The sequence below is a fragment of the Zonotrichia albicollis genome, chromosome 2 (genome assembly GCF_047830755.1).
Source record: "Zonotrichia albicollis isolate bZonAlb1 chromosome 2, bZonAlb1.hap1, whole genome shotgun sequence".
NCBI classification, from domain to species: Eukaryota; Metazoa; Chordata; class Aves; order Passeriformes; family Passerellidae; genus Zonotrichia; species Zonotrichia albicollis.
Genome location: NC_133820.1, coordinates 110,038,530 through 110,059,161, shown reverse-complemented (window position 1 = coordinate 110,059,161; position 20,632 = coordinate 110,038,530). Strand labels below are relative to the sequence as shown.

The following is a 20,632-nucleotide window of genomic DNA, read 5'->3' as shown; positions in this document are numbered from 1 at the left end:
GCAATGGGTTAGGTAAGTGTTTACCATCACTGTGGAATATGTGTGATAACTTGGAAAGGAACTCCACAGAAATTTGCTTTTTCCTCTGCCCGTCTTCCATTTTTGTGAAGATGCTTCTGTGAAGCAGCTACATTTATTTGCTATATTTAAGTGCTAAAAGTAAATGGTATTTTTTATTTTTGAAATAGACAGAAAAATATGAGTTGAAGGGAATTAGGAATTCTCACTCTCAGTAAGATACTGAGAATGAGAACAAACCTGATCACATGCATAAAACCTGAAGATGGAGTTTACAGCATTTGTTTTTTCTAAGACAGTTTCTAATGAGAGAAGGTACAAGAGACTCTTTCTCTATTAACACTATTTTGATTAAATATGTGGCATGATCTATTTTGACTTCTAATTACTTTCATTGTACTTTTAATTCCTCTCTAATAAAAGTTGATTTCATTCAATGGAAATCTTAGGTAAGCTTCAGTCAGTGTCTTGAATTTATGTAGCATCAGAGAAGAGAAACTTCAGAAATAAAAACTGACAAAACACTGCATAGCACGTGGTGATGCAGAATATTCATTCAAGGATGTCCTAAGTTGCATGCCTAGTAAGCTGTAGCCTAGTAGTCAAATACTATTTCGCTAAAGAATTATTACATTTTTTTAAAAAATTACTAATTAAATGTAGAATTGGTCCTATACAAATACGGAACTCCAGCATTTATGCATACATTTTATGTACAGATTAAGCACGAGCTGGAATATGTTATTACACCTACAACTGTTTTGTTCCTTCTGTAAATTAGAGTTGTAGTTATGGTAAGAGGTCACACAGATTGTATATAAACTAATAGCAAGGTTTTTCACTGCTTGCTAGGGTGGCCAGTCCTGATTTGCTGCACCTCTCCCTTTCTCTCATATCCAGATGTTCAGATTTTTGATAGACTGATATTCTTGTAAGACTTTGACCTTATATTAATAAATGGAGCTTAGTTCACTATTAACTGGTAAATTGATGCAGCAGGTAATATTTTCTGCCTGCTCTCAGAGACTGTAATTTTTCAGTCAAAATATTGTCAATTTATGTAACCTTCTAGCTTTGAGTTGTTTATCATTATGGGAGCAAAATACTCTTAAATTCCTCCTTTTCCTGCCTAGCATAAACAGCTAAAGAGCAACTAGAGATGCAGGGAGACCAAAGGCACTGGTCCTCTTGTGAGCATGTTAAACACTGGGCTAAAGACCCTGGGTCCTGGAAGAGAAGACAGTTTTAAGTATTGAACGATTGTTTACAAGTGCACTGGTTTCAACATCATGAAAGGATGGGCAGTCCTTTGAACTTCAGTGATTATTTGATAGTTTTTGTTTTTCTATCCCACATAAAACACGAAGAGGAATATTTTGCTCAGTATGGAACAAAGGCTTAATGTCAGCAGGAAAACCTAAAACAAATAAAAAGTATTTTCATTATTTAGGTTTAAAGAAAGGTCTAACAGAAAGTGTAAAAAAAAAGGAGTGAAAATAATGAGATTCTTATAAATATTTTTTTTCCCCATGAAATTCTGGGGTTTTTTTGTTTTAGGATGAGACTGTAAATGTCACTAGAGGACTTCTAGGTGTCTTGCTGGTTAGTTTCTCACCAATGTGCTTCAAAGTACAGTGGGTCAAAAAACTTCAAAACAATATTTCAGTAAGTAAAATGTGTACTTCAGTCTTCTAAGAAAGGTTTACTTTTAGTCAGGATTGGGGCAGATAGTCTTATCTGCTGGACCCAAAGTGGTTTAGCTCTCCTGGCCTAATTGATTCTTCATTCACAGAATTCCTACGTAGCCAGAGTAAAATGGAATATTTTTGCACTGACCTTTGTTTAACCTGCTCTGAGACTGCCTCTAAACACAAACACAGGTCTCCTGGTTAGAGATAGATGTGGAATGCAAACAAAAACAAAGCCTCTGGCACACTTGAAATGGAAGATGACCTTTTTTTTTTTTTTTTTGCACCATTTCAAACTAAAAAATTTATACTCAGATGGCAAGGTGATTAATATCACATATTTCCAAAGGCATGATTTGTCATCACAGATAAAATCAGATTTACGCTTAGACTAGGGAAAACCTGAAAAAGTTATTTTCTAAGAGTTCTGCTTCTGCTCTGTAGAGGACTAAATTGAACAACCCATAACATCAAACATGAAATAAAGGAAGTTTGAATCTATGACTCTCATGGCCATAAAAAGAAAGGGAAGAAAATTTTTATAAATGTTTGTTAATGATTATCCTTTTCCATTAAATAAATAAATTATATATGGATGATGTGAAAATAATACTTCAATGTATTCTGGCTCTATGAAAAAAAGTTACTCACTTTACAACATGGAGTAAAATAAACAGGCCTCTCTCTTTAGGAGAGTATAATCCTTTAATTCATCTAGGGACACTAATCCAAGCAAATGTGTTCCATATCTCCATGGCAATGAAGAAAGTGTTCCTAGAGTTAATAGGTATTGGCCATTATAAGTTAAAATTTTAGGATTTTTTTTAATCTCACTTTCTGGGTTTGGTGCAAGAAGAAGTTGAGGCTCAAATCTAAAGTGAAGTATGTGGCAATGATGCCACATACAAAACAGGTTTTGAGTGGAATCATTCCATTTACTTTTCTGATATTTTTGTCTTCTTTTGAGTATACAGTAATTATTGTGAGTATATAGTCATTCTATAGCCATAGTATATAGTCATTCTATAACTATCAACTCAAACACATAAAGAAAAATTCATACCTCTTCTTTACCTGTACAGCCACAGTTGCAGAGAATTTATTTTTTAAGAAATTGAAATAATTTTTAAATCGTGACGCTGAAACTCAAATTCATATCTCAATTTTGAAAGATCAGACTCTTTCTACAGCCTACTTTGTTCCGTTTTGCATAATCAGCTGATGACTAGGAAATAAAAATTGGTCTGGTTTTGATGAATTTATCACAGAGAGCATAGTCCTAAAAAGCAGACCCCCTCTAATTTAAGGTGTCTTATTTTGCTTGTCATTTAGAGATTGTTTGCCAAAAAGACACATGAAGATTTCAACTTATGGAGAGAATTGCCTCACCTATAAGGAATCTCAGAGGAAGAGTTTTGCCATTGCAAGGAAAATTCTTGTGAGACACCAAAAATATCCTTTGCTTTAGTATATTAGTTGAGGAAGTTTTCATGGGTATGAATCCAGCCCTCTGTTTGCCTTCAAATTAACCATGGAAGCTCCACTGTAACCTCAAATCTCTAGCCATTCTGTAGTTTTGTGATTTCCCAAACATCTGCTGGGGACTTTGAAACCACCACATTCATTTTCTTATGAGCTGAGCTGCAATTTAACTCAGGTCTCTGAAGATGAAAGCCTGGGAAGCCTCCACAGAGAGCAGAACACTTTCCAAATCAATTCTCAGCTTGTGGAGCTGGGAACAGCTGGCCTGCTCTCCCCTTTGGGCTGGGAGGGCTGCTTGTTTCCAGCTCCCTGACAGACATCTGAGGAACCCACATTTCTCTTCTTTTTTTAACTACACCTACTTCCTGAGGCAAAGGGCCACAGTCCCTATCCATATGTCTGGAAAAGCTGGAAAGAAACCTGGAATTTGTAAGGTTGTTGGGTTATTTCAGTAAACTATTTGAGGTCTGGGTGTGTTACAGAAAGGGGAATAAATTCCCCACAAAATCAGGACAACTAGAATCTGTCCTTCTTCTTCTTTGTAGATGTCATAGTTCTTGCTAAATCATAAGGCGTCCTAGTCGATTTTAACTCTGGCATGGAAAAGAAATTTATAAAAATGATACCAATAAAACAGAAAGGTTTAGGTTCAGAGTATTTCTGCACATGGATGTTTAAGAAACTGGTTGATGCCAAAACTAATTGTGTTAATAGTGACATTTTCCATAGAAAGGTGTCACCAAGTCTAGCATAAACTCAGATACCTCAGATTAAAGAAACAACCTTCATCTTGGGTGGAGGGAGCCCAGACTGAAGTCAGCTCTCTCTATGATTTGGAGACTTTCACAAAATGTGTGACACAGCCGCCAGACATTATAAGGCAGCTATCAGTCTCTTTTAACAAACTCCTTGGAAAGAAGGCTTGATTTTTAATGTGGAAAAAATGTAGAATGTGAAACCTCAAATATTTTCACCAGACAGAACTCACATTCCTTGGCCAGCCCAGCTGGAAGTTGTTGTCAAGGTCGCTGTTTGTCAAAGGGCTCAAGAAGAAGGAAAAGCCTCATTCTGTTGTTTTTGCAGCACCTGAACAGTGGAGCCCTGGTCCATGCCTGTGGCTCTTTGGTCTGACACATGACTCCTCGGGAACACACAAGTAAATAATATTTAATGGTAATCTCACAAATAGTCCCTTTAGGGCCACAGCTAATGTAGTGCACTTAAAATTAGGCATGTGCTCAATTATAAAGTTATTATTGAATCAGAGGCTTTGGGGGCTGAAAATATGATTAAGGAGTATTTCAGCTTAAGAAAAGCCCCTAGATTAAATGTTGAGGGATTTTTTTAATATAAAGCTCAGACATATCGTATAATTTTAGAATATTACTTTCATTTTTAACAAGCTTGTCCAAGCTATAAAGTTAGAAATGTCTTCAAATGGTGTTTAAAAAGAGTATACTTTTCAGATTTCAAAGAAAAAGAGAGGTCTGCACTCAGCACATTAAGAAATTCAGAGATTTTTTTCCAAGCATTTTGTTTTTCTTAGTCTAGAGCTTTTTAGGTTAAGATCCAATTAATACATTATTATTCAAATCAACTAGAGTATTAAATGAAACAATGTTGACTCAACCTTCCTGTAACTTTATGTTTCATGACAGTTATCCCAAAAATTAATTAGATCTTCTTGACAAAGCAAATTGGTGATGTAAGTGGTGCTAGAAGTAACACTTTGAATGGAAGCTACTCAAAAATCCCATCAAGTGTTACCATAATGAGGTGCCAGGAGTGTTCCTGTAATTAAGTGCTGAATTTGGCTGTGGCATGGGCCGACCTTGCTATTGACACAGGAGCTGTGCCCACATGCAGTGGAAGTGATCCCTGCCCCGGGCTGAGCCTGTGTAGGCTTCCCTGATCTTCAGTGGAATTTCAATCCAGTAGTGAGCCTGAAGTCAGGACTGGGAAACCAGTGCATGGTACAGCTTGTTGAAAGCAGCTCTGCAGAGTTTCATGCCAAAGCAAGGAAGTGTGATGCAGCTGAGGTACTGGGACAGCAGGAGCAAAGGGAATAGGAGGGACAGTGCACATTGACTAACTTTTCTAGGTTACCTGAGCTTTCAGTGGAGAGACACTGGCACTGCCAGAGGCTTTGGGTGGGCTGTTTCGTGCTCTCTCTCCTCATAGACTGTGGTGAGAAGCCAGGCAGAGCAAACAGCAAATATAAGGAGAACCATGGGCACCTAAGCCAGCATAATAGGAATACCTTCTACATCTTCACTTGCAGTCACATCTGACCGCTTCCAGAAAACAAATGTATTCTCTCTTTATAATCTTGATGTCTTAATTAATAATTAAGCCTCTAAAATGTGTAAACAAACTTTAACTTTATGAAGATTTCAGGAAGATAATCCAAAACCTTTATGAAACAGGTCTTTATAAACAAGTCCTCTCTTTGCCTGGAGGATACTGTGTATTTCATATAAGAAGATTATTTGTAAAATTGGTTCTGGTCCAAATTTAGCATTTGCTTAAGCTTAATAAGCTCTGTAATGTGCTTACAGGTTAATGCATGTTTAAACACTGTTGGAAGGAAAGAAAAGAATACTGATGCAGAACCATAAGGCTCATCAGACTGAAGGAACAATCAAGGGGTGCAATATAGTTACTTGTCACCTGAAAGTAATCCCTGTTGTTGTTCACCACTGACTCATTATCCCAGTGGGAAAGGTGACATGGCTGTGGAGGCAACTAGCCAGGGCTAAAAGCTGCTTTACCTTCTTACGCTCTTTTAGCAAAGTGCAAATGGAAACATAACTCTGAAATAAGTTCTTTCTTTTTATTCTAGACATGATTAGAACTTTTAACCTTTTTTTTCTGAGTCTTTACACATATATGTAAGCTAAACATGCAACTGCTGGAAGGGAAGTACTTTCTTCTGGTTGTATATAGAATGTTGACTTGACACTGAAAAAATCACTCCTTCCGAAACAAGTTTTCTTCTTCTTTTTTTTTTAACAAAAGTCAGCACTTTCTACAGAAAGCTAATATTTTTGAGGGTTTTTGCACTAAAAAATTTTATTTCCTCATATATTTATACTCTAGAAAACCACGTGAACACATTATTTTCTATCTGATTTGTTGCTGAGGTAAAGCAGGAATAATTAAGACAGTCAACACATGTCTTGGTATTGTCAGGTGGATCTTTGATCATTTGAATCTCTAAGGAACCAATATGTGGATATATATGGTATCAGTGGTTCACTGCCCTTTCTAGTGATCCTTTGGATCATTAAATGCAGCTGGAAGGAGATAGTTTCAAATCCTCCTGAAAGGACCCAGTTGTTCACTTCAATGTGAGTTAAGCTGTGATGCTCATTTCTGTAGAATGATGCAGATTCCTAAGGTTTCCAGGATTTGAAGGAGAAACTAAATAAATCCATCTTATTTAATTTGGCTGAATACTAGTAATGATGTATAAATTATGTTTATAATTCTTCTTCTTCAAGAAGACCAAGATACAAATGGTTGGAGGACAAGGAAGCACTCATGGGAGTCATCATATGTGTTGGGACTTCTTTCCTCCTGGCATTCTTTGCTAACAGATGCTGGCAGCAGCAGCAGTGAGAGGAGATGCTGCACCAGGTGGACCCTCTGACCCAGTACTTGTGCCCTTGAACATGCTGGTGTTCACTGCAGTGCTTTGTATGGCTGCAGAGCATGATGTGTGAAACACCTCCTGAAGAGACCTCACTTCTCACTGGTGTGTGTTAGAGCTGACACCACTCAGTACTCACCAAACCAGACTTTCCTCATTTGAGTTAGAAACACCTGATTGTTTATTTGCAAGTCCTGCCTCCTGCAAACAATTGCAGTACTCATACAGTACTCAATTCAGTAGTTTGCAAAATCCAAAAGAGGGGACTGAAAATAAAACAGTTTATACACAGAAAGGAGAAAAAAAATGCCAAACCAAATATTTTAGAAAATGCAGTTTTTAAATTTGAAGGTGGAAAAGGAAAATGTAAAAAAAAAAAAGTTTTGCTTATCATAAGGTTTTGCTTTGTAGGTAAATGCATCCCGCCAAGAAACCAAGCTGATGGAAGAATGTGACCAACTTATTGAAATAATCCAGCAAAGACGGCAAATAATTGGAACCAAAATCAAAGAAGGAAAGGTAAAAGCTTTTCTTAGATCACAAGTAGGTCAACACTGTTTCCTTTTGACTGCAGCTTTTTTGACTGCAGATAGTATTGGTAGAAATTTGCAAAAGTCCTTATGTAGTTCTTGGCTACTGACTGATACTTTCATGTAAAGAATCAAATCCTTGAAGACTAGTACTCCAGACCTCAACTGTTTATTGGCTATTTCTCTTACTACAGGTGATTATGGATTTTAAGGATAAAGCCAGAAATTTTGTCATACTTGGTAAATGACAAATTATGTCCCCTTAATGTTTCCTTCACTCTGTTATGTGCCTGACAGTATTTCCCCCAAAGTGTTAACTTTCACAAAATGTCACAGCATATAGAATCATGTCTCACAACTATCTTCTTTTTTTTTTCTAGGTATTTTATCTTTTTATTCAAATACTATCACACTAATATTTTGTTCCAGTCATTGTCATTCATGAGGATTTGAAATCTTAACTTATTTACAAAAAAAGATATTCAAAAGTGTGAAAGAAATTAAATTCGGTGTACATTTCTAATTCCCAAAGTTCCGTGATTATTAGTAGCAAACACATTGAGCAGGAAAAATCTCTGATACTCAAGTTTCAACATATTTTTCTAGCTAACTGTTAACTCAGAAATGCATTAGAGTTTAATTAATGTTTTTATTTTGTAGGTGCAAGGTGTTTACTGTTTAACTCCTAAAGTAACTAAGTCAGATATTCATTCTTCTTGTGTGGTAAAAGCTCGGGAAAAGAATGAAGTCAAGAGCAGGTTAAGTGGTTCATGTGGATGTCAAGATATTCCAATTAACTTGAAATGAAAACTCTATAGGCAAGGGCTAACTTAAACACGTTTGAAACCACAGGTCCTGTACACTGTGTGAAAAAACCTGAATTTCCTCATGCTGTTAACAAAATATAATTCCCTTCAAATAAAATAGATGGCCTTCATTTTTGTTTCAACTCCTTTTCTCTATGCAGAGAGACCAGGTGTGCTACCAATGAAGTAGAAAACCTACCATTCATCTGGATTTGTGCAATATACACATTGCTTTTAAAAACTCTGTTGCTTGCAAAAATTACTCTAATGTCCATTAGCATGGAAGATTTGTAACACAATTGATGCCAAATTTGTTTGAATAGAGCTGTTACCAGAATCTGTCCCCATTCTTTGTTCTATTTTGTTGAGCTGAAAGTTACATCAGTGGAGGTCCAGTCAAGGTCTGGAATGCTTTGACTCAAATGTTATATATATTAAAAGACTTCAAGGTCTCAAGAGACCCATGTGAAAAGCCACAGGAAGTTCTGCCCAATGTATCTTCCTTTGAGAGGGCCTATGGCTAAGGGTCTTTCTGGAAGGGAGAGCATGACAAATTTCTCTGTAGGACTGTAGGTGTGGCTACATAGCTGGAAACACACACTAACCTCTAGCTGTGCCTGCAAGGCTGCAGCTTCAGTTACACACAAGTCTGAACACCCTGTGCAGCTCCACACTGAATCTCACCTATCACCCAAACCCTACAAAATCCCACAGAACATGTAACAGGGAAGAAGCAAATATCAACTAGGTAAAGTAATCCTAGGGCAGATGTCATTCCTACCATTGCAGAAGTGGGTGGGGACTGAGCGAGATGAGACTCTTCCTTTTTCAATTTATCATCTTCCTCTTCTTGAAGGTAAAAGAAAGAATCAATCAAGTGAAAAATATAGCTCATATATAGACATCTCAAGTCATGACAAGCCTTCTACTGCAGAAAACTCATAAGTTAAAATTTACTTCAGTTCTCTGTTTGCTTGTTAATTAATTAGTAAATAAAGAGATGAACTTCTTAACACTGCAGTGAACCTTTCCCTGGTTAGGCTGGTGTAGACTGAATTGTAATCTCTGCAAATGCAGTTACAGGAAACAGTGTGGCATTAGTTAGAATGATCAAATCATTAACATTACCAACCTAGAAGCTGATCAAATAATTAGCATTACCAAAATCTGGGCATTCCTAGCATTTTCTTCTCTATGCTTTTTCTGTCTTTAAAAACACACAAATATCACATGACACAAATAATTAAGCCAGTATCATTCTGGAATTTTTAAAAAATGTTTATTTTCCTACTTGTTTTTGTTGTCCGATAACTGCACTAAGATACCCTCATCACTGCTTAGGATGCAAATATTTCTGAAAGTCAAATCAGCAGCTTCATAGCCTGTGCCCTAATTCCTGAGATTGGGAATATTATTTTGATTATAAATTTGGACATTTCTGCCAACCCACTTGGTTGTTAGTTCCCTCATTTTGCATGTAACTGAGTCTTAATGTGCCTTTCTAAACTCCAGAGTTATTTAATTTCCTTCCTTTTTCTTACTCCTGTTCAAACTATGATCCTGATGTGATAACAAAGGGAAGGACTCCCAGACCTTTCAGGAACCATTGTAGTTCCTGAAAGTTTTGTTAGCCAACATTATCTTTAACTGGAGGACTGTACCCTTCCCTAACCTTTTTGCTAATGATTACAGTCACATCTACTGTGTTTATCTCCAGCACATATGTTTGCAGTAATAATAATCAGCTCTCCAGCACTACTGTGCTTTTGTCCAGTTAAAAATATCCAACAAGAAAACACCCTCTTTTACTTAAAGCACATAATGAGGTCAGGCATGTATTGTTAACAGAATTGAACAGTCTTTTTCTGTTAACTTTTGTTTTCAGTTTTCTTCTTTTTATGAAACTCAATAGAAAAAATCTAGTTAATCTATAAGCAGCTTTTAACACAGATCTCATAATTTCTGGGAAATGGTTATCTAAATAGACCTTAGTTATCGTGTAAGCAGAAATTACCAGGAAATTACGTTCCTTCTGCTGGAAAATAGGCCAGCTGTGCTTGTTTTGGCTCTCCCCTGTTGTTTTCCATGTGGAAAATATTCAGGCAGAAAGGCTGTTCCTGTCCCTTATTAAAATGTTACATGGCTAGATGGAGTTCACCACAAAGCTTGTCACCAAAGCCATTCATCTTAACTCCTCCTTTGCCCAGCTTTACCTCTGAATTGCAAGCCCAGCCATGACTTGTGACCTCAGAGATGTGACTGCTTTCCTGTGTTTCCACTCAAGGTGGTGAGGCTGAGAAAACTGGCTCAGCAGATTGCAAACTGCAAGCAGTGCATTGAGCGCTCAACGTCCCTCATCTCGCAGGCGGAGCAGTCACTGAAGGAGAACGACCACGCTCGCTTCCTGCAGACTGCCAAAAATATCACTGAAAGGTAAGGGAGGTGTTCCTCTCAGTGAAAAGGAAAACCTCACTCTAAGGCAGATGTGTTGATGTATTATCTTGTCACATCAGAGATGTGGTCAATGGCAGCGGGGTCATTGACATATTCCCCCAAAATTCTACTTTGTGCTATACCAGATTGGGAAGAACCTTACTATAGCGCTAAATCTAAACATCCCTTTGAGAAGAGGAGCAGTCAAAAAAGGGTGCAAATTAAGAGTTACAAGAACAGCATGCACAAATGAAAGAGTTGGAATGATTGCCAAGCAGATGTCTGATGTTAAACACACTTAAAAATCGGTTTATGGCTGAAATTCCTACTTCATGAAAATTCTGAGATTGAGAAAGAAATCAGGCAGTCAGTGCATTCATTAGAAGAAACTGGAAATGATCTTAATGGATTCATATTCTTCACAAAATAAAAAGCTACAAGAAAATGAAACTTGTAAATTTGTGAACCTGCACCATGCATTTTGAAGAGATGGGTATTCAACAGTCCAGGAGGTTTGGAAGTTACATCAGCTGTTGTGTTGGGCTCCTGGGTGCAGGGAATTTCTACTAATTTCAAGATCCTCTTCAGCGTGCCAGATGTATCAAGGATCCCAAGGACAAGGACCATGCTATCAGAAAATTTGGTCTGGTTTTCAGCGCAATGCTGTGAGTGCTGAAACATAGCCATTGAGTGTCAGCAGGATTTTCTGATGAAAAATATTCTGCTGGAATATCAGCTGTTTAGCAATCAGAATTTTTTCTTTTAAATTTTAAAAGTTTAAAGAAAGGAGAATATGGACAACAAAAAAAAGACATCAAAAGTATGGGGTTTTAAATTTTTTTTTAAATAGTGATTTTTTAATAGTTATTTTTTTATTTCTGGGTTCACATTATATCTTCACATTTTCCAGCCAATTTCCCCAAATTCAAAACATGAAATTCCCTGCTCCTGTTACACAGTTTTTTTAAGTTTTTCCCTTACTCTGGTGTGCTGCATCAGTCTTCATCAAAGCTAATTACCAATTTATAAATAAGGCAGAAACACTGGGTTGCCCATTACAGGTTCAGAGAATTGAAAATCAGTTGAAAAAGACAAGGCCAGGCAAGGCAGTGGGTTATATGCTGTTTCTCAGACTGTGGTTTATATTCTGTCACCAAGCAACATTTTGGCATCCCAGTTGAAGTCAGTAGTAAAAGTACAATGAGTATCTAAAGCTGAAGGTGGGGTTTTCCCTTTTTTTCAGTGTTCAGCAGAAGCAGCAGTAGGGCAGAAACTTGTGGAGACCCAGGGCTTCCTAACTGACTACCACATAATATTCAGAGAAGCTCCATTTTGAACTTGTAAGCATGAACAATTGCATCATAAATACAATACTTTATACTTTCACAGGAGAGACACTGGGAGAGCAGAAATGAGACAAGCTGACACATGTCCCCAATCAAAAAATTCTTGGCTATCACAGATTGTTGTCTGTAATGAAATGGCTGTGAACACCCTGAAAATCCGAGAATCATTCCAAGCAGTGAATAAAACCAAGGGTAAAAAAGATACCAAGTGCTTGCAGACAAATTGCAAATGGAAAAAGAGGCTAAATAGAATTATAAATTATTCCTCACAAGTAACTCTCTTAGTTCTCCCATGGTGAGCAACATTTTGTTTGCTTTTAGACTGCTCATGTAACAGTCTCACTAGGGCTCTCAGCTCCAGCAGCTAAAGAAGTCTCCTGAAATCATGCTCATTGAATTTCTTTATCTGCACATTTCAAAGTAATTGCAGTAAAATATTTTCTGTTGTAAGCACAACAGGTAACTGCACAAGCAGAGTCATTACATTCACTCTGATGATTAAGTTTTGCATTATTTGCAGTGGATGAAATACATTTATCCTAGAAAAACCCTTTCCAATCAAATACAGTGTAAGTGTTTACAGTGTCAACAGTAGGCAGAATTACAGGATGAAATTCAATCCTCTGAACCTAATATGGTTCAGCATGGTGTCTGAAATTTTGAATAGTTGATCTCACCAAAAACTGACTGTAACACATGTAAATACAGAGCACCTTTCACATATCCCCTAAAACAGTCCAAAAAGACCTACTGGTATAAAATAAAATTAAAAAAAAAAAAAAATCTGTCCTAGGATCTACTTTAAGCTGAATTCTACTTTCACAGCTGCAGCAGAAACAGTGCTGAAAACTGTATAACAAGAATATTGACCAGGAAACCTCCTCAGCTCAGCTTTTGAAAACTACTATACAATGAGATGTACAGCTCTGGTTTTGACTTTCCTTATTGTATTTTCCTAAACTACTACACAAAATATATATGAAAAAAACATTCATCATGGAGTCATTTCACTCCAGTCTATAGAAAAAGAATAATATGGGAAAATTTTAAATTGAAGCAATCAAATATTTTGATCAGACATGTCAAAAATTATATAACAGACATAAATTTCATAACAGATAACAGACATAGATTGCATGCATAGTTGTCTGTTTATCTCCAAACTGAAACATTTGCCCAATTTCTGTTGTATAGCATAAGGTTTAGTGATCTCTCTCCTTAAACCAGTCAAACTTTCTGTAAACACATCCAGTATCCAGCTCTCCAGAAATATGCATTTGGTGAAACCAGGCTGAATGGACTGGAAAATGCATTTTTCTTGTGAAAGTTCATCTCTTTATATTAGTACATCTGGACAAAGAAAATGTAAATGTAGCTCCTGAAATGAGGTAGGTGAGGAAACTTTTCCATTTTGGAGGAAATACAAGTATGCACACATGCTTTGCAGGGAAAAGCCTTTTAAAATAAACCACGCTGACATCTATTTGTTTTATCTCCCTCCTGTGTCTTTTGAAGTTGGCAGCAGTGTGCTGTGCTGAGCAGCTGAGGAGCTGTGGGGACTGCACCAAGCCCTTGGGACAGCAGTGCCAAGGCGTGCCTGGAGCAAGAAGCTGCTTGGGAAAACAAGGGTTGGGAGAGATGCAGCATCTGTCAGGATTGGTTAAACACAGCTAATTACAGAGCTCTTTCTTCTTTGGTTCCATGGGTGATTAAAAAGAAAGATTCAAAGGATATTTTAGTTGGCCAATATTTTGTTAAAATCTTACCTGATACTGCGTGATAGGCCTAAGTTCGGTAAAAAAAAATTATTGGAGATCTTGCTGTCAAAAATAAAAGTGGCAGGAGAAGTTCCTAACTTAAAGCATATAATTAAAATACGTATATAAGCTTTTATCAAGTTTTTTGAGAAGCTATAACAACCATATTGATCAAGTCCACCTTGATATAAAAGTCATTGTGTTTTGAGTGCTAAAAGACATTTTTCTTTTCATTACAGGGTTTCCATGGCAACTGCATCCTCCCAGGTTCTAATTCCTGAAATTAATCTCAATGATACTTTTGATACTTTCGCACTTGATTTTACCAGAGAGAAGAAATTGTTGGAATGCCTTGATTACCTTACAGGTACTTTTTTTTTTCTTGAAGTGCTACTGTTATGTATTCCTCATAAAATAGTAGTGATAGGATTTTCTTCAGTTCTCCCTGTGGTTGTAACTTTGGCTGGTTGCCAGGTGCTCACTCCATCTCCTCAGTAAGGGGAGAAAATAAGATGAAAGCTCATGGGTTGAGATAAGGACACGGAGATCACTCAAGAATTACTGCTACAGGCAAAACAGACTCAGCTTGGGGAAGATAAATGTAATTTATTGCAAATTAATTGTAAAAGTAGGACACTGAGAAATAAAAATAAATCTAACAAAAAACTTTCCCCCACTTCGTCCTTCTTGGGCTCCACTTCACTCCCAGCTCTTCCACCTGCTCCCCACCAAGTTGGTGCTTGGGGATGAGAAATGGAGGTTGTGGTCAGTTCATCACACATCATCTCTGCCACTCCTTCTCCTGGTGCCCTTCCCCTACTCTGGCATGGGCTTTCTCCCACAGAATGCAGCTCTACATGAACTTCTCCAACATGGGCCCTTCCAAGAGTGCCATTGTCCAACAACTGCTCCAGAGTGGGTCCTTTCTGCCAGATGAGTCCTTCAGGAGTGGACTGCTGCAGTGTGAGTCCTCCATGGGCCACAATTCCTGTTAGAAACCTTCATCCCATGTGGTACTCTCTCTGCAGGCTGCAGCTTCCTCCAGGGCATACCAGCCTGCTCCAGTGTGGGTGCTCCAGGGCTGCTGGTGGACATCTCCTGCACTGCAGTCTTCTGTGGGCTACAGGGAAAGAGCCTGCATCACCACAGTCTTCCCTACAGGCTGCAGGGGAATTTCTGCTCCAGCACCTGAGGCACCTCTTCTCCTTCCTCCTTCACCAATCTTGGCATCTGCAGGGCTTTGTCTATCACATTTCCTCATTCCTCTCTGCCCCCACTGCTGCACAGCCTTTCTTCCCCTTTATTTAAAGTGCTATCACAGAGGCACTATCAGCACTAGTGATGGGCTCAGCCTTGGACAGTGGCAGGTGGATCTTAGAACTGTCTGTGTCTGATACTGAGCCAGCTCCTGATCTTTTCTGACAGAGATAACCCTTGCAGCCCAGCCACTTCCAAAACATTGCTACATAAACCAAATACACTCTCCCTTGTAATCCTGAATATGTTACCTCCAACAGCCCCAGAACACCCCAGGAAGCATTGGGTGCTTCAAACAACTGCAATGCATTTCCCACCTCCTCTCCTTTCATTCTTCACCAACAGAGTGTGAGGAAGTAGGTTTAAGAAATTATTAAAAGCCACTGCAGCAGAGTGCAGTGAAAGAACAGCTGCAGCTCCGCCTGGAGCAGCCAGAGGAGGGAGAGCAGGGACTAAACCCTATTTCCCAGGAGATGGATGCTCCAGGTGTTACCGTCCCTTGGGGCTGCCTCCTTGCTGCAGCAGATTGCTGCCTGGCACAGTTCCCATGAGCAATCAGAAGCTGCTCAAGCAATCAACATCACAGGCTCAGCAGCGAAAGATGTTTTCTCATGTCAGTGACTCTGTGATTTCCCCCATCACAGAACTGGAGGATCTGGCTGTGTCTGGAACTGGAGAGTGTGTGGTGTGCTCTGAGCCTGGCTGTGGGGTGGGGTCTCCACCCTGCAGAGCCCCACCTCGCCCATCTGAGGTCTTTGGCCTGAGGAAGCCCACAGGATTAGACCCTTACTGAAAGCCTGAGTAATGTGTAGTCTCCAAGTGTACAATGACTCACAAAGAGAAACAAATTACTGTAATTTAGGGTGTTTTGATTTCAATGCCAGAATTAGAACAATTCATTCCAGCTCAATTGAAAACAGAAGAGATGTGGTAGGTTTTTATTTTGCAGCGTCTTTAAGCATCTGCTGTTAGCAGCAAGAATTTGCAATGAAAGGCACAAAGCACTGTTAGAAAAGCATTGGAAAACACTTCCTGGGTCCATTCACTTGTCCCAGTTTTCAGAGGATATGCTTGTGTTAGTTCCGGAGAATGTGAGGGTGCAGCCTCTGCATTGCTAACCACTCTCTTTTCCAAGCAGAGGACTCCAAGCAGAGGACTGGCTTCCGGCTTTTCTTCAGGGGAAAAGCTGAGAAACTTAGGGTTGTTCAGCCTACAGATGAGAGGGATCCAAGGAGACCTCATTGTGGTGTTCAGCACGTAAAACATTTTAGTAGTGTCTATTGAGAAAGGACATGGGGTAACAGATCTAAACCAAATGAGGGTAAGTTCAGACTACATGTATGGAAAAAATCTTTAAAATGAGGGTGGTGAGACATTGGAGCAGGTTGCCAGAGAGGCTGTATAGGTCCCATCCCTGGAAACATTCAAGGTCAAGTTGGACAGAACTCTGAGCAACCAATCCCTGCTCACTGTCTGGAGACTGAGCCAAATGACCTTTGAAGGTTCCTCCCAATCCAAAGAATTCTCTGATTCTGTGATTCCATAAATAGTGAATAGATCAATACTGGGAAGCACAAGACTGCGTGCATGCACAGGGCAGCAGCATGCTGCTGGAGCTGTGGGATTCTTGCCACATCTAAAAGAGAAATTATATCTGCAAGGAATTTCTTTGTCACTGTGTGACAGATAAGTACAATCAGTGTCTAACACATGTTCAAGTAAATAAAACACAACAATAATGTGGTAAGATCAATTTCAGCTTCTTATACAGTACCAGTGAAATGTTATGTTGTCTGCCTCTCTCTAAATCTGCAGGAATTTTGCCATCATGTTCAGCCTTCACCCTAAATTTATAAAAATCCAAGGAAATGAAGGATTAAAACAAAAAACTGACTCATTCACCCTAACCTAGCAATCGACCTCTAAAATAATCAGTCTTATCTTCCTTTATGATCAAAGAAGAGAAATAACCGTCTCATTTTGAGGAACGTATATTGAGGCACTAGACTCCATTCTGGAGTTGTCTACTTCTCCCAACAGAGGGTAGATTGTCTCCAAACAGAGGATAGATGTACTTATTCAAATGCAGATAGCTGTGGTTTAGATCTGTGAAGTTATATGAGGTTAATTCTGTCTAGCAGTCTGTTCCTGCATACCTCAGTTCTTCTCTCCTTTGTACATCATATGTCAATATTATCAACTTAATTGCTGTGCACTGCAGAAAACGAAGGTTATATCTGTACCAAAATGAAGGGTTGTCTTGCTACAAAGATATTTTCTGTAATCCATCATGATGACTGTGTTGTTTACATAGGTCCTTCTCTGCCTTTTTCCTAACTCATCCACAGCCTTAAAAATTTGCTCGCAATGCAGTCTAAGGAAACTTGCATATATATCAAACATTTTAGTGGTTTTTTTTCCCTAACAAACCATTTTTATCCTTGATGCCCAGTGAAAAACAGTTCTAACTGGCTTTTCTTCACATTAATAAATAGCATATGGGCTGCAGTGGCAAAATGCAAAGCACATGTCCAAATGACCTGAGCATAAAATGCAACCTATGCAGACAGTTAAAATACATTTATGTAAATATATGTAAATAAGTATACATGAGCTATAGGTATACATATATATATGTATACATATATATATATAATCCCAAGAGTGAAATGCATTTGATTATTCTCTACTGTAGTCCAGAAACTCCAGAGAAAACTTTATATTACTCCTTTCAGATTGGTGCATGGAATTTTCATAGATCATAAACTGAACACTTTGTGACAGAGTGAATTAGGCTTTACTTTTATCACATTTCACAGTTAAGTAAAACAAAGACCATTTGTACATCCTAGCCATAGATCTATGCTGTGAATTAAGTGAAGAAGCCTACCTTATGACTGTCATCTGTACTGCTTCTGAACAAAATGTCAAAACCTAAATTCCAGCTTCATTATCTCTGCTGTCAGTTGCTTTTGAAACCATTGACCTTGGCTGTCTCCTGGAGATTTTTTTCTCCTTTGGTTCTTCCCAGTATTATATTTGTCAGATCTTCTTCAATGTCCATATCCCCAACCTTATCTTTCTTTCTTCCTAGGCTTTACTGAAGAAATAAATTTAACTAGTTTGTGCTTATCATTTACGTAGATGTCTGCCCAGAGCTTCTGCTATCCAAATAAAATCTCTGGCATCTTTTTGAAAGTTGCCAACCAGACATTGAGATATCAAGCTCAGTATATTAAAACAATACTTTTAATCTTCATCTGCCTGTTCTATTCTCTCTATATATAGCCTTGATGTCTTTTGAAAGCATTCTTATCTTAACAGTTGCTCAAGCTCTTCATCTGGAAACCATCTTTCTCTAGACACGTATCTAGCTAGATCCAGGCAATACGTACAACTTGCAAACTCTCTGCACAATATTACTGTCATAAGGACTTTTTTTGTCCATTGTGAATCAAAAGTGCTTGGTTTGTGTCCTAATACTTTGAAATCAATTGCAGGAGCATCCATTCTTTGACCTTGCAATTTGCCCTACTTCAGAAATCCTATCTGAAACAATGATAAGTTTTTTTCATCCATCACTTCACCTATGACTGCACAAAGAAATATGTATTGCCTAGCATATGCCAGCAATTTTTTCACACAGAAACAACTTTGTTCTGGAAACTCTTGACAACCTGTCTTACTGCTTAACCCTTTCAGCACTGAAAGATCAAAGACCAGTTCCAGACAACGCTCATGTAATCTCTTCTCATTCTGTTGGCTTTGAGCCGTCCTGGTCTGCCCAAAGACTAAGTTGAGATGGTTTGTATGTATGACCAAGCCCTTGGTAGTAACTCACACATGACAACTTAATAATACATAAAATTTGTATCCACATCTGATGGAACTGTGCCTTTCCAAATCCTCCATGCTGATTCAGCCCGGTGCCATGATGCAAGATGGAATCAGTAATGAATATCCAAAAGAGAGGTTCAGAGCAGCTCTGCAACTCCCTCACAGTCGTACCAGCAATATGGATATTTCTAGCACAATTAACTCAAGCAGATTGCTTAGGTCTTCTTTTAGGTCTTGATACTCAGTTTCAAAATCCATAAGGAATCTTTACAAAGTCAGTCACTGCATGACAGCAGGGAGAGAGAAACTGAGCAAACAAAATTAATTTGAGTTTTTTTAGTCTGTCTCTGTGACCTTGTGCTGAGAGGATTTAGATAGTATCCCAATAGACACCCAGGAGATGCTGCATTAATGCTGGAATTCACCAGGGAGAGGTGGCAGTGTCCCTAAAGTGTCTCTCAGGTGTGCAGACCTTGTGAGCCATCAGGGCAAAAGCCATGCAGATGACACAGAAAGGAAGGTGCCTTAAACTAAAAGGGTTGAAAGGGAGTAGTTATGCTGGTGAGATGAGTTACTCCTGAGAGCAAATTTAAGGAACTGCATTTCTAATATTAGTGCCTTTCAGGCATTTTAGGTGTGGTTACTGACTTTTTAAGTGTGTGTACTCAGTTTTGAGCTAAAATGAAGTAAAACAGCCTTCAGCAATGATTTTTCTGTCTTGTGAGAGAGTGTTGATTCACAAAAACTGGTAAATGAAGGTCTGAGTGTTTGAGGCAGTTTCCACCCCCAGATATGTGCTCTGATCCTCTATGGAGAAGTGGATTGTGCCTTCCTCAGCTGTGCTGGAAGCTTGCTGGGCTTCCCCTCTGGGCAGTGTGAAACACACCTGAGCCAGGGAGGGGAGCCTGCTGGAGCAGCCTTGAGATCACTGGAGTCTTTGAGAGGTTCCTGTGGCACAGAGCCCTCTAACAGAGCTGGTGAATTCAATAATTCACCAAATCACACACTAAATGCAATACTAAAGGAAGCTAACTGGCTGAGGTCAATCTCTTTAATTGCATTACAAATTTACACTCTCTAAAGGAGTATGTGCTGTGGAATGATGAATTTGGCAGTCAGACAGCTACATTATTTTGTCATAGCAAAGCATCTGAATGTAGAGTTGCCTGTCCTTCTGTAGGAGAAGCAGGTGTATTTGTTTTATTCTGAGTAGTAGATGAAATGAATGTTGCCAAAGAGCAGAATTAATGCAATATAGTCTCAGGTGAGTGTAGGTTAATCACAACAGCCAGGGAAAATATGTCTTTCTTAGGTAAAATTTCTTTCAGACATTTTTATTACATGAAAGCCTGTAGATTTGCAGCTATAAGGCCAGGTGTGCACACAAAGAGCAAACTTAAGATGCCATTTTCAAAGGTGAAGATGCTTAGGTGTTATTGAAATGCAGTTTGCAATTAATTAAACCTTCAGTAATTTTTGTTTTCCATAAATTAATATTTATTTTCTGTGTTGAAATAATAGCAAGTACATTTCTCAAGTAAAATGTTTTGCTGTTAGGTGCAGGAGATGACAGAAGAAAACTTCAGTTGAACACCATCAGACAAATAAAAATTTATCTGCTTGTATATTTGTTATTAACACTTGTTCCAATTTTTGTTTGGCCTTTAAAGGGCTAGCAAAATATTGAAATGAAGCCCCAGCTAGGAATAAAAAAATAATTAAAACCTCCAGTGATTGTTCTACAGGATGCATTTTTGGAACATAGCTGATATTGCCATTAATCTTTTCAGAAAACTTTAGACCTTTTTTTCCCCACATTTTGGTTG

General features: G+C 38.4%; 1 protein-coding gene across 8 annotated transcripts in view; it reads left to right on the top strand.

Annotated features, from left to right (window-relative positions):
• MID1 (midline 1) overlaps window positions 1–20,632 on the top strand; it is a 249,147-nt gene that overhangs the window by 202,119 nt on the left and 26,396 nt on the right. For all 8 annotated transcript variants that reach the window (XM_026793792.2, XM_074536006.1, XM_074536005.1 and 5 more), the window contains 3 exons: window positions 7,252–7,359; window positions 10,461–10,609; window positions 13,952–14,079. In XM_026793792.2, coding sequence (XP_026649593.1) covers window positions 7,252–7,359; window positions 10,461–10,609; window positions 13,952–14,079 — 385 coding nt within the window. The remainder of the gene's footprint in view (window positions 1–7,251; window positions 7,360–10,460; window positions 10,610–13,951; window positions 14,080–20,632) is intronic.